This window comes from Schistocerca americana, chromosome 2, assembly GCF_021461395.2.
Source record: "Schistocerca americana isolate TAMUIC-IGC-003095 chromosome 2, iqSchAmer2.1, whole genome shotgun sequence".
NCBI classification, from domain to species: Eukaryota; Metazoa; Arthropoda; class Insecta; order Orthoptera; family Acrididae; genus Schistocerca; species Schistocerca americana.
In genome coordinates, this window is record NC_060120.1 from 783,540,755 (window position 1) to 783,553,112 (window position 12,358).

A 12,358-nucleotide genomic window follows, 5' to 3' on the forward strand; every position below is an offset into this window, starting at 1 on the left:
CGTGGGGCGTGAGGTCTCCACAGTACATCGATGTTGTCGCCAGTGGTCGGCGGAAGGTGCGCGTGCCCGTCGACCTGGGACCGGACCGCAGCGACGCACGGATGCACGCCAAGACCGTAGGATCCTACGCAGTGCCGTAGGGGACCGCACCGCCACTTCCCAGCAAATTAGGGACACTGTTGCTCCTGGGGTATCGGCGAGGACCATTCGCAACCGTCTCCATGAAGCTGGGCTACGGTCCCGCACACCGTTAGGCCGTCTTCCGCTCACGCCCCAACATCGTGCAGCCCGCCTCCAGTGGTGTCGCGACAGGCGTGAATGGAGGGACGAATGGAGACGTGTCGTCTTCAGCGATGAGAGTCGCTTCTGCCTTGGTGCCAATGATGGTCGTATGCGTGTTTGGCGCCGTGCAGGTGAGCGCCACAATCAGGACTGCATACGACCGAGGCACACAGGGCCAACACCCGGCGTCATGGTGTGGGGAGCGATCTCCTACACTGGCCGTACGCCACTGGTGATCGTCGAGGGGACACTGAATAGTGCACGGTACATCCAAACCGTCATCGAACCCATCGTTCTACCATTCCTAGACCGGCAAAGGAACTTGCTGTTCCAACAGGACAATGCACGTCCGCATGTATCCTGTGCCACCCAACGTGGTCTAGAAGGTGTAAGTCAAGTACCCAGGCCAGCAAGATCTCCGGATCTGTCCCCCATTGAGCATGTTTGGGACTGTATGAAGCGTCGTCTCACGCGGTCTGCACGTCCAGCACGAACGCTAGTCCAACTGAGGCGCCAGGTGGAAATGGCATGGCAAGCCGTTCCACAGGACTACATCCAGCATCTCTACGATCATCTCCATGGGAGAATAGCAGCCTGCATTGCTGCGAAAGGTGGATATACACTGTACTAGTGCCGACATTGTGCATGCTCTGTTGCCTGTGTCTACGTGCCTGTGGTTCTGTCAGTGTGATCATGTGATGTATCTGACCCCAGGAGTGTGTCAATAAAGTTTCCCCTTCCTGGGACAATGAATTCACGGTGTTCTTATTTCAATTTCCAGGAGTGTATTTATGTTCATCAGAGGACAGCACAGAAAATCTGAATTCCCGTTATGTACTTTGATTAGTGAAATGTTATTTGGTTTGATTTAAAGTGGGACTAATAGTAAATTCAGAGATTTCATTTAGATTTTTTTATGCTCCTAGACCAGTTGTGCAAGCTTGGATGAGATGTAAATTCAGTTAAAAAGTTAAAATTTTGCATTTGAAACGATTAAATTAGTCTTGTGAAGCCACAATAATGAGTAGAGATTTGATACATAATTGTCTGCTGCTGACAAATGTGTAGAGCTAATTGTTGGCATCTGAGTGTGTAATCTTTTATTCTATTTTATATTTATTTATTTATTTATTTATATCCCATAAATCCAAACTGTGAGGCATTCGCATGGATGTAGGACATGTCAGAATTATTACAAATAATACAAAAGGAATACATAAAAGTACCCCTTGCAAGAGGATATCTGGTATAAGACAAAATACACATTAATAGGTATAGAAAAAATTATATTAAAAATATGGTAGATCTTAATAGCTAAATGAAAGACACAGCAATGTTAACGGTGATTGTGAGTATCGTAATGCACAATAGCACATCAAATTAGTAAATGAAAAGATCAATTACCATTAACTCTACTAACATATTCTTCTACCGAATAGAAGGAATTATCTAATAAATACTGTTTGAGCTGTTGTTTAATTTTGGGAAGCTCATGGATAAGTAATTTCGGTGATGGTGGGAGAGGATTGAACACCTTGCAGCTCAAGTAATGGACTCCTTTTTGTACAATAGTAAGGTTTTTTGATTCATAATGGAGGCCCATCTTTCTCCTGGTATTGTGAGTATGGTATGAATCATTGGTTTTGTATGATTGTCCATTTTTACCAATGAAACATAACAGGGAGTAGATATATTGGCATGCAGTTGTCAGTGTCCCTGATTTTATGAAAAGGTTTCTACAAGAATGTCTAGGCTGGACTCCGCTCATTATCCTGATAACTCTCTTTTGGCAATGAATATTTTTTTTGGGTAGTGGCTGATTACCTCAGAAAACTATGCCATACAGCAATAACGCATGGGAATAACTAAAATAAGCAGTTTTTGTGGTGTCTCGGTCACATACAGTGGAAATAATACGAACAGCAAATGTTGCTGAGCTGAGTTGTTTGTGGAAGTACAAAATATGTTCAGACCATTTTAGACTGTTATCAATGTGTACATCCAGAAACTTGGTTGACTCAATTTGTAGTAACTCACTACCATTCAATGTAATACTTAATTGATCCTCAACTTTTTTCCTTACTTGGAAATGCACGAACTGGGTCTTATTAACATTTAGTGTGTAAGAAATGATAACAGTGTAACCAGAATATTGGAGAATTTTTCATAGTCTGCAGTGTATCATTTCACAAGTTACAATTCTCCATACTTTCATTTTTCTTTGTAGGATGGTGCTTGCAGTTGCCCTGATCTATCTGTCTTGCATACACCTCCACCGCCAGGTCTATGACTATGGATCGTACACATTAGACATAACAGGTACAATACAAACATAAATTACATTTTATCAGATGAAGTATGGAAATGTTTAATGAGTGTACTTAGACTTTTAACATAACAAACAGAAGTGAGCAGAATGTTATTACTGATCTTACGAACAAAAGATGATCCATGTGTCAAATGCAATGGTATTAAAAGTGAATTAAGAATATGGAATTCATTTATAGCAGAGATGATTAATGGTAGAAATAACTGAAATGTGTTCCAGAAACATTACTAAAATACGAGAGTAGAAATTAATTACCAAATTTATGGTAGTATTTTTGTCTTCTGTCCTCATTGAAGAATTGCTATCATGTTGATTGCAACATCAAAAAATTTTTGTTTAGGTCCACTTATGGTAATAACTCAGAAGGTTACAAGCTTAGCCTTCAGCCTCCATGATGGGTTAACAAGGAAAGATGAAGAGCTGACTCCGAACCAGAAATACCATGTTGTGAGGTAATATTCAGAAACCACAGCTGTGGAAATGGGGAAAAACAGAATATTATATTTGAAAAAGTATTATAGTTAATTGTTAAAAATATAACTTTTAACCATCCTAAGATAATTACTAGCTAAATATACGAAAATCTTTGTTGCCTGTTAAACTGTTGTGCACACTGTTGGATATGACGCATCTCTCCAGTCAATCATCATTTATAAAATCTTGAAAAATATTGGATAGCAGGCAATATTTTGTGTAGCTAAAATAAGTAATGAAAGAAACATTAACTTGTTATGTTTGTAAATAATTCATACACATATTTGCATGATCATAGTATCGGTAATTTAAGGTTTGTGATAAATATTTACCCGCCCTTCTCTGTTGTGTGATTTCATATTAATCAGATTCTCACTCCACTCTGAAAGACCTTGATCCTGGCCAGAAATGTTTCCATTTTGAACATATAAAGTGCATTGATTTCTACTGAAACCAAAGGTAGTGCAAGTGATAAAGTTTATGCAGTACTATAAGGTGTGGAGGACACTGCAGTAGCCGGCCAGTGTGGCCGTGCAGTTCTAGGCGCTTCAGTCTGGAACCGCGTGACCGCTACGGTCGCAGGTTCGAATCCTGCCTCGGGCATGGATGTGTGTGACATCCTTAGGTTAGTTAGGCATAAGTAGTTCTAAGTTCTAGGGGACTGATGACTACAGATGTTAAGTCCCATAGTGCTCAGAGCCATTTGAACCATTTTGAAACTGCAGTATTATGGACAAAGTTAATGATGACTGAAAGATAGCAAACTTTTACCCTTTGCCAAAATGGAGGAAAAAGAGGATTGATTATGAAAATGTAGATAACTGCTTTGTCAAGAAAAGTATTGAGTCATACTTTTTATTGACAGAACTAAAGATTCCTTCCAAAATTCTAACATGTGAAACTGTTGTCAGTATTGGAAAAAATGCAACAGTGATGAAATAATTTCGGAACACATGTCCTATCATCCTGTCCCTTGTTCTTGTCAGTGTTTTCCACACGTTTCTCTCTTCACTGATTCTGCAGATGACCTCTGTATTTGTTATCTTATTCTTCCTTCTACAGCACCCCATCTCACATGCTTCAGTTCTCTTTTTCTTCATTTTCCAACAGTCCATGAAATGTCTTCTACAAATTAAGCCCTATGTTTGATTCTGGTAGACTTCTTTTGGCTAGGAACATCCTCTTTGCTTGTTCTAGTCTGCTTTTTGTGTCCTCTTTGCTGTGTCAGTTATGTATTATTTTGCTTCCAAAATAGAATAATTTATTAACTTCATCTACATTGTGATCACCAGTTTTGATGTTAAATTTGCCTCACTAATTTCATTTTTGATACTCCTCATTACTATCATTGTTCTTTGATTTATTCTCATTCCATATTTTGTACTCATTAGACTCTTCATTCCATTCAACAAGTCCTGTAATCCTTTGTCAATTTTGCTGAGGTTGGCAGCATCATCTGGAATTGCAGTCCCCTAAATTATAATCCCACCCTCAAACCTTTCTTTTATATTTGTCACTGCTTTTTCAATGTACAGATTGAACAGTAGGAGAAAAGGCTGCATCCCTGTCTTATACCCTTTTTAATCTGAGAATAGTCTTCCATTCCCATTGTTCACTCTTGGGTTTTGTACATATTATATATTACCCGCCTTTCCCTACAAATTATTCCTAATTTTCTCAGAATTTCAATCATCTTGCACTACTTTACATTATTGAATACTTTTTCTAGGTCAACAAATCCTATAACTCTATATTGATTTTTCTTAAATCCTGCTCCCATTATCAAGCAAAACTTTGGAACTGCCTCTCTGGTGCCTTTAGCTTTCTTGAAGCCAAACTGATCGTCATTTAACAAATCCTCAGTTTTCTTTTCTATTACCCAGTGAGTTTAGAAATTCTGAAAGAATGTTGTCAGTCCCTTCTGTCTTATATGATCATAAGTCTTCAAAAGCTATAATAAACTCTGAGCTAATACTCTATCCCCTGTGCCTTCAACATTGACTTCCATTTCTTCTTTTATCACATTATCAGACTAGTCCTTCCTATCATAGAGGCCTTAGTGTACTCTTTGTTCCCGTCTGCCTTCTCCTCTGCATTTAATATTCAAATTCCCATTGCACTCTTAATGTTGCCAGCTCTGCTTTTAATAGCACAGAAGACTGTTTTGACTTTTCTATGTGCTGAATTGGTACGTCTGACAATTTCATTTTTGGTTTCTTCACATTTTTTCTGCAGCCATTTTGCTTTGGCTATCATGAAGTTCCTATTTTCCTAAGTGATCTATATTGCTATATTCCTGCCATTCCCTAAACATTTTTTTGTTCTTCTTTCTTTGGTTGATCAGTTGCAGTATATATTCTGTTACTTAAGGTTTGTTCATAGTTACTGCTCTTGTACCATATTTGGTCAGCCTAACTTCTGTGTTGACCCTTTTTAGCCCTGAATAGATGAGGTGACTTTCCTGCAACATACAATAAGAGGTGTGGTCCCTGAGACCCCTGTGCTTAAAATGAGATTTAAGACTTCATTTATTTTAATTTATTAATTTAACTGGTATAACATTTATTTACACAATTATTTAAATGTTGTTTAAGTAGCCATTGCTCATGATATGGCACTAAATAAAGCCTGCAGTATTTTAGTTTTTATCACACAAACTCACATACTTCCATGTGTTTTTTTTAAACAGTACACATAAACTAATTTTTAGAGAACCAAAGTTGAAATTCAGAAAAATTATAGTATCTCTGCAGCAAGTAAATTTTTATATAAATTTTCAGAGTTTAAACTTTCACATAAAAATTGCCCTCAATTAGTAGTAAAAAAAGTCTGCAAAACAGGTGCAATGCTGGGATCTACAGTTTTCTTTGCCACAGCTCAGAAAAAATTTGATTTAAACTAACATTTCAAGTATTTTATTTGAGCAACAGAAAGGTCCCCATTACCACTGCCCTGCACTGTTTCCTCTGAATGATATTCTTGTTTACTAGCAGAACTCATTGGCTGATACAAAATTGCTGTCTTCTTTGTCTATTTCTTGATCTATATCGCTGACACCTTCCTTCATCCACCAACCAGCAATTTCATCGGACTTAAAACTGACAAGTTCCTCTGAATAAATTTTCTGCTATACCAAAGAAAACGTGTATGTAGTACATGAGATGCAGCCTAGGAAACCCCAATATGTGGCAACAAACATGTGTCAACAACAAACGAAGAAGGCAATAATACAAGTGACAGAAAACATTGTATGGTAGTCAATTTAAGGAGGGTAGAGGGTGGTATGGACGCATTCTGCAAGAACTGGTGTTAGAGAGTGAGTTCAAGGATTTTCAAGCGGACTGAGTGACCACATATCATGAGTTAAGGGTTAGAACTGCCTACAGTGGCATTCAGTGTCACAATATTCACAGTCTTAGAGAACTTCATCATTTCCCATTACTTCATTATCCTACTTCATTGATTCTTCCAAATGACCAACAGTTCAACATCTGATTTTGGAATATATGCCAGAACATGGTGTAATCCAGCTGGAATCTTCCTGTACTCCTGGCCTTTTCCAGGTATACGTCCTCCCCTTTTGGTGTTTGAACATTGTATTCACTACTACCATTTGCAATTTATTGCAGGTCTCAGCTCGTCTTTTTCCTCTCTCTTTACTACTACCAAGCCCGTATTTCCCATAACTTTTTCTTCTTTTCGTTCCCCTTCTGTCAGGTACCAAAACCCCATGATTATTAGATTGTCATTGCCACTTACATACTGATTTACTCATCCAGTATCCTAATATACTTTTCTTACCTCTTCATCCTCTGTTTGTGATGTTGGCACCTGAACTATTACTGTTGGTGTTGGATTACTGTTGATTCTGATGAGAATAACTCTATCATTGAACTGTTCACACTTACTCATTCTCCACCAAGCTTTGCACACATAATAATCCCACTTCCATTATGCCATTTTCTGCTGCTACTGATGTTATCTTATATTTGTCTGACCAGAAAGCTTTCTGACCAGAAAGCTTTTAAGTTATTTCCATTTCGCTTTACGGTATTCATATTCCATGTTATATTTACAACAGTTCATAATACGTTTTCAGTGGTTCATAATAAAATTTGGAATTTCACACAAAATTTACAAAGTTCACTATCAGACTCAGTGTACTTCTTCACTCTGAAGAGAACATTGCTCATCTTAGGGCAGACTGTATAAATGTCATTGGCTAGACAGCAATTTTGATCTTAGTACAGAAAAGGAAACTGGTTCACATATTCGATATATTGTATAACACTAAACCTGGATCAACTGAACGCAGTCCAGTATTGGTCTACCAGGATTGGACAAAATATGGAAACACTGTTAGAAATGCATGCTTGGAAATAAATGCATATGCTAGCCAAGCCTGCAGGTGGCATTGTTTGTATCTGACCATGAAGGCACCTGTGCAGTGTCCTCAATACCTTGCAAGTGTCAGTCACGGTCAGAATAATGATATGTGTAGTTGTGAGTGCAATATATCAGAGCTAAATGAATTCGAACACAGGCAAATTATTGGCACTCGTATGGTGAAGGCTTCCATAATGAAGGTACCATATCGAAGATTTATATCACTTACACGGAAAGTGGAAAAACACCATCCACTAAGTCACAACACAGATGAAAGTGTGTGTTAAGTGATTGTGACAGATGGCCATTGAAGAGGATTGGGGGGAAAAAATTATAGGCCAACAGCTGAAAAAGTCACTGCAGAACAGGATGTTGCACGTGCAAACCCTTCATAAGCTTGGAAGTGCTGGGCAAGCTGGAATTCCAAAACCACTTATTAGTGATGCAAATACCCATAACAGGAAATGTGCCAAAGCCATAAAACGTGGAATGCGGAGCAAAGGAAGACAGCCATTTTGTCGTATGAGTCTTGTTTCATAGTGTTTTCAACTTCTGGCCAAGTTTATGTATGGCCTATTCTCTCTCTCATTTATGATGCAAACTGCTTGCTGCTAAGAGTGAAATATGGTGAGGGTCTGGTGATGCCATATCATGCTATTCCATGGGCTGCAAGTTTACTCTGCAAGATCACAGTATTGTCACGAATAATGTGACCATTTTGACTGATCAGGTCCATTGCTAGAATATTTGTTCCCCAGTGGTGATTCTGTGTTCCAAGACAAAAGGGCCCCCGTTAACACAGTTTTCATCATCCAGGACTCTTTTGTAAGTACAAGGATGAATTGTTGCATCTTCCATGGGCACCATAGTCACCAAATCTCGATGTTATTGAGCCTTTGTGATGTACTTTGGAGAGAAGGGTGTGTGATCGCTACTCACCTCCTTCATCATTACATGAACTTGCCTTTATTGTCCTGGGGGAATTGTATAATATTCACTTGAAGACCCTATAGTAGCTGTATTTATCCATTCCAAAATGACAGGAAGTTGTTTTGAATGCCAGCGGTTTCTCCACACCAATTGGGAATTGTGATGTGATGTGATGTGTTGTTGGTGTTCCTGTATTTTTGCACGCCTCCTGTAAATTAGCATAAGACACACTTGGCAACACCACATAGCAGTTGACATGATTATCATGCTTTGACCACAGATATTAACTGTTCATTGTAGATACACAGTATTTATTTTTGAAGATTCCATTTTGGAAAAATATAGAAAAATGAGTGGCAGAATTTCCTCAAACTTCTTAAAGAAACTTCTCCATAGCCAAATGACATTGAAATAGTCAGTAAAGCAAGCAAAAAGAAATTTCTCTGTGCTTAAAGCTCTTGAACACAAAACACTGACCACCCCAGTGGGAAATGACAGTTGCATATTCTTATGTTACAGTCTGAAAATTTTGTGTAGTCATAACTACTTTTATAATCAGTAATGTAGGGAATACATCATTTGGCAGCTGATAATTCATGACCACTGTCTTCTGCCTTTGGTGTTATGGCTGATTTGACTGGGCTGAAACTGTAGATGACTGTGAGGTCACACCAGTCTTTCAGCTGTTTGCTGAGCATTATGCAAACATATATATTGCAGATTGTGATTATGAATGTAGGCTGATTTTTGTGTTTAAATAATTCCCATGCTTTAAAGCCATTGTTATTCAATGTTAATGGAACTATTGACACTGAGAGAAACAGAGACATACATTTGCAGTGTCTGCTTAGGTAGAACTCTCATAAACCAACAGTTCATTTGACCACCACAATTATTTATTGGATGTGGTTCCCTTCTTAGGCCTTTGAACAAACTTTCACATCCAGATATATGAGGACCAACATTTTAACTCTGAAGAATGATCTAAGTTGGCAATTTATGTATTAAAAATCATTTCCAGAGATGTCAAAAAGTGTATAGTTGTCATAGTGGTTTAAATACATATTTACTAGTTGAAAATTTATTATGAATTGTGTAGTTACCAAATACTTCAAGAATATAAGAGACCCCCCCCACACGCACACACATATGCACAAACATGCAAAACTGTGTCCCTACATAGTGTCGGCTGGATGCACAGTGCAGCTCAGTAGATGGACTAAGATGGAGTGGAGGTTGTATCAGGTGGGATCGGTGGAGGCAGAAAAAGGCCGAGTCAGGAAGAGGGTTGGGGGTGCATAGCTAGTAGCTCAGAGGGAGGCAGCCTGTTTCTTGGCTAGGAATGCGGGAGGGATGGTTGGCATGTGTACAGGCTAGGCATGTGATGCATGGGTACTGGAGCAAGTGGGGAATCAGTGCATGATGAAGGGTCTGTGGAGAGGTGAGTTGGGAGGGGGTGATCTGCAGAGCTATGTGAAATTAGCAAATAAACTTTGAAAAACAATTAATAATGCCTGTTCTTTTTTTATTGATGTTTTTACAACGTAAGTTTCTAAGATCAAATAGATATGAGTTGTTGTTCCCTTCTTCTTTTGTGCTAATTCTTTATAAAGACAGCTTTGCTCATATAACAACCTAGGAGATAATCTCACATGCTCATCAATTGTTCTGTGGTAGCACAGTGTAAGCAAAATCATTTGGAGCAAAGGGGACAGGGAGGAGGGTGGCAGAGGTGTGAACTGGAGGGGGGCGGGGGGGGGGGGGGGGGGAGGAGGAGGCATTAGCAAGATAAAATGTAGTAAACATATGGTATTTTTCAGAAACCATTCAGAATAATATGTAATCTGCATGATCTTTTCTATTCAAGTGGCCTTTTTATTGTCTCCAAATACAGACTTTTCCTCCCACAGTACCTTGTCTGTTAATAATAAGGGATGGCTTACAAATATTTATTATGCTCCTGTAGTAATTACCCTCACTGTAATGAAAGATACAAACAGTGCATTTATTAGTTGTAAAGTGCTAACAGATGCATGTAAGAATGTATTGCATCGTTGTTCTGTTTGTTTCAAGCTACCCTGTGTGTTGTGTTATTGTGGTAGGAAGATGCCCACGGCCTTGGAGTACTTCAGCTACATGTTCCATTTCCAAGCACTCATGTGTGGACCTGTCATATTCTACAGAGATTACATTGACTTCATACATGGGCACAACCTCTTCAAGCACCCATCACCAACCTCAGTATGTAACTTCCGTTTGTTTTACTGCATAACTATAGTGTATTATAACTACTTATAAGACTGTTTAATCCAACTTTAAATTGAGCCACCTCTACAATGTAGTATATTGTGCTATTAAGTAATTTTAAGCAAATGTAGTGATTCTTAGTGAACCTGCAATGTCAGAGGAGAGATTTGGTGTTCAAAAGGGACAAGCTCTCAGAAAAGATTAATTTACTGTATTTATTTATTATAGAGTCCTAACCATAGCCACTTAAAACATAGCACAGTTTGAAACAAGGCTGGAGACATCTTACACATCAAATTTAGGAGAGAACCACAATTCAAATAATGAAAATAATGTGATTAGATAGCTAAAAAAAAAAAAAATCTGCTCACCAAGTAGCGGCAGGAGAGTAAACATGTAAAAAGAATTAAATTTTACAAGCTTTTGGAGCCAGTGGTTCCTTCATCTGGCAGAAAGGTTGAAAGGAAGAAATAAGGGTGATGGAAAAAGACTGGTGAGGTTTACGAAAACTCTATCCTTTTTCCTAAACTTCATCAGTCCTTTTCCATCACCTCTTTTCCTCCCCCTTCAACATTTGTGACAGAAGCAGGAGCCACTGGCTCCGAAGCTTGCAAACTTTTAATACTTTTTATGTGTGTTCTCCTTCCACTTCTTTGTGAGTAGATCTTTTATCTATCCACTTACATTATGTTTTTAAAAGTTGATTATTTTCATTGATTTGTTCACGTAGTGATTATTACAAGATGAGGTAAACACTTGGAAATTGTGAGGGACATATGCGTAGTCTTTGTCAGCTATAACAGGCCAGATACTAATGACAGCAAAGACCACTGGGAATCCAGTGTTAAGAGAAACATGCTAAAGTTAAGTGTATATTCATTTCTCTGAGTTAGTTAATTATCTGTACTATTTACCACCTTTCACACACACATCCCATTTTAGTGTATAACTTCTGAAAAAGGTACTTTTGATTTTGAAAGTTAAGTTTTGTAGTTTTGTTGTTCTGTCAGAGCATGAGTGTTTTGCTCCTGTGGGCTTATTAGAAATATAAGAATGTAAAAGTTTGTCATTGATAGAGATCATTCCCTATTCCAAATGCTGAATCTCTTCCTCCAAGCTTTCTGTCATTCCCTCTTATGCTTTAATTATGCCTAGTGTATATCTGGACCAGTAAATGAAAACTTACCAGTAATAAAAAAAATATTATCTTATCAGTATTCTCCAAAACTGTTGTGAATATCTCTGAGAAAAATTAGGTTGACAACCATCTTGAATCAGTCTTGAGACTGTCCTTCAAAACAAAATGGCATCTAGTTAGATTAACTCCCACTGGGGGAGGGATTGGTGAGGGGGGGGGGGGAGAGGGATATTGGAGGTGGAGGGGGGGGGGAGATAGATGAGAGAGAGAGAGAGAGAGAGAGAGAGAGAGAGAGAGAACAACAACAGTATGCACATGTGTGTTCATCACGGAAAGCTGAAACTCTGAATGATTGTAACAAACAAAGGAACTTGGATTTTACATTTAAAATATTCAAATAAGAAATTTATGAGTTCCTCAGCATTGTTTACAACTTTACCACCAGTCCCTCAGAGTTTCATAACTTGTATGTTTCACTATGTAAAGCTACAGATGAAGCTTTGTTTTCAAAGTATATTGTGAATCATTTTACTTTTACCACCACACTGTTAAGTTTTCTTTTCTTTTTGCTA

At 38.4% G+C, this 12,358-nt stretch overlaps 1 protein-coding gene across 1 annotated transcript in view; it reads left to right on the plus strand.

Moving 5' to 3' along the window:
• Positions 1-12,358, plus strand: part of LOC124595728 (lysophospholipid acyltransferase 6) — a 130,527-nt gene that overhangs the window by 91,868 nt on the left and 26,301 nt on the right. The window contains exons 4-6 of the mRNA XM_047134599.1: positions 2,510-2,601; positions 2,952-3,063; positions 10,504-10,642. Coding sequence (XP_046990555.1) covers positions 2,510-2,601; positions 2,952-3,063; positions 10,504-10,642 — 343 coding nt within the window. The remainder of the gene's footprint in view (positions 1-2,509; positions 2,602-2,951; positions 3,064-10,503; positions 10,643-12,358) is intronic.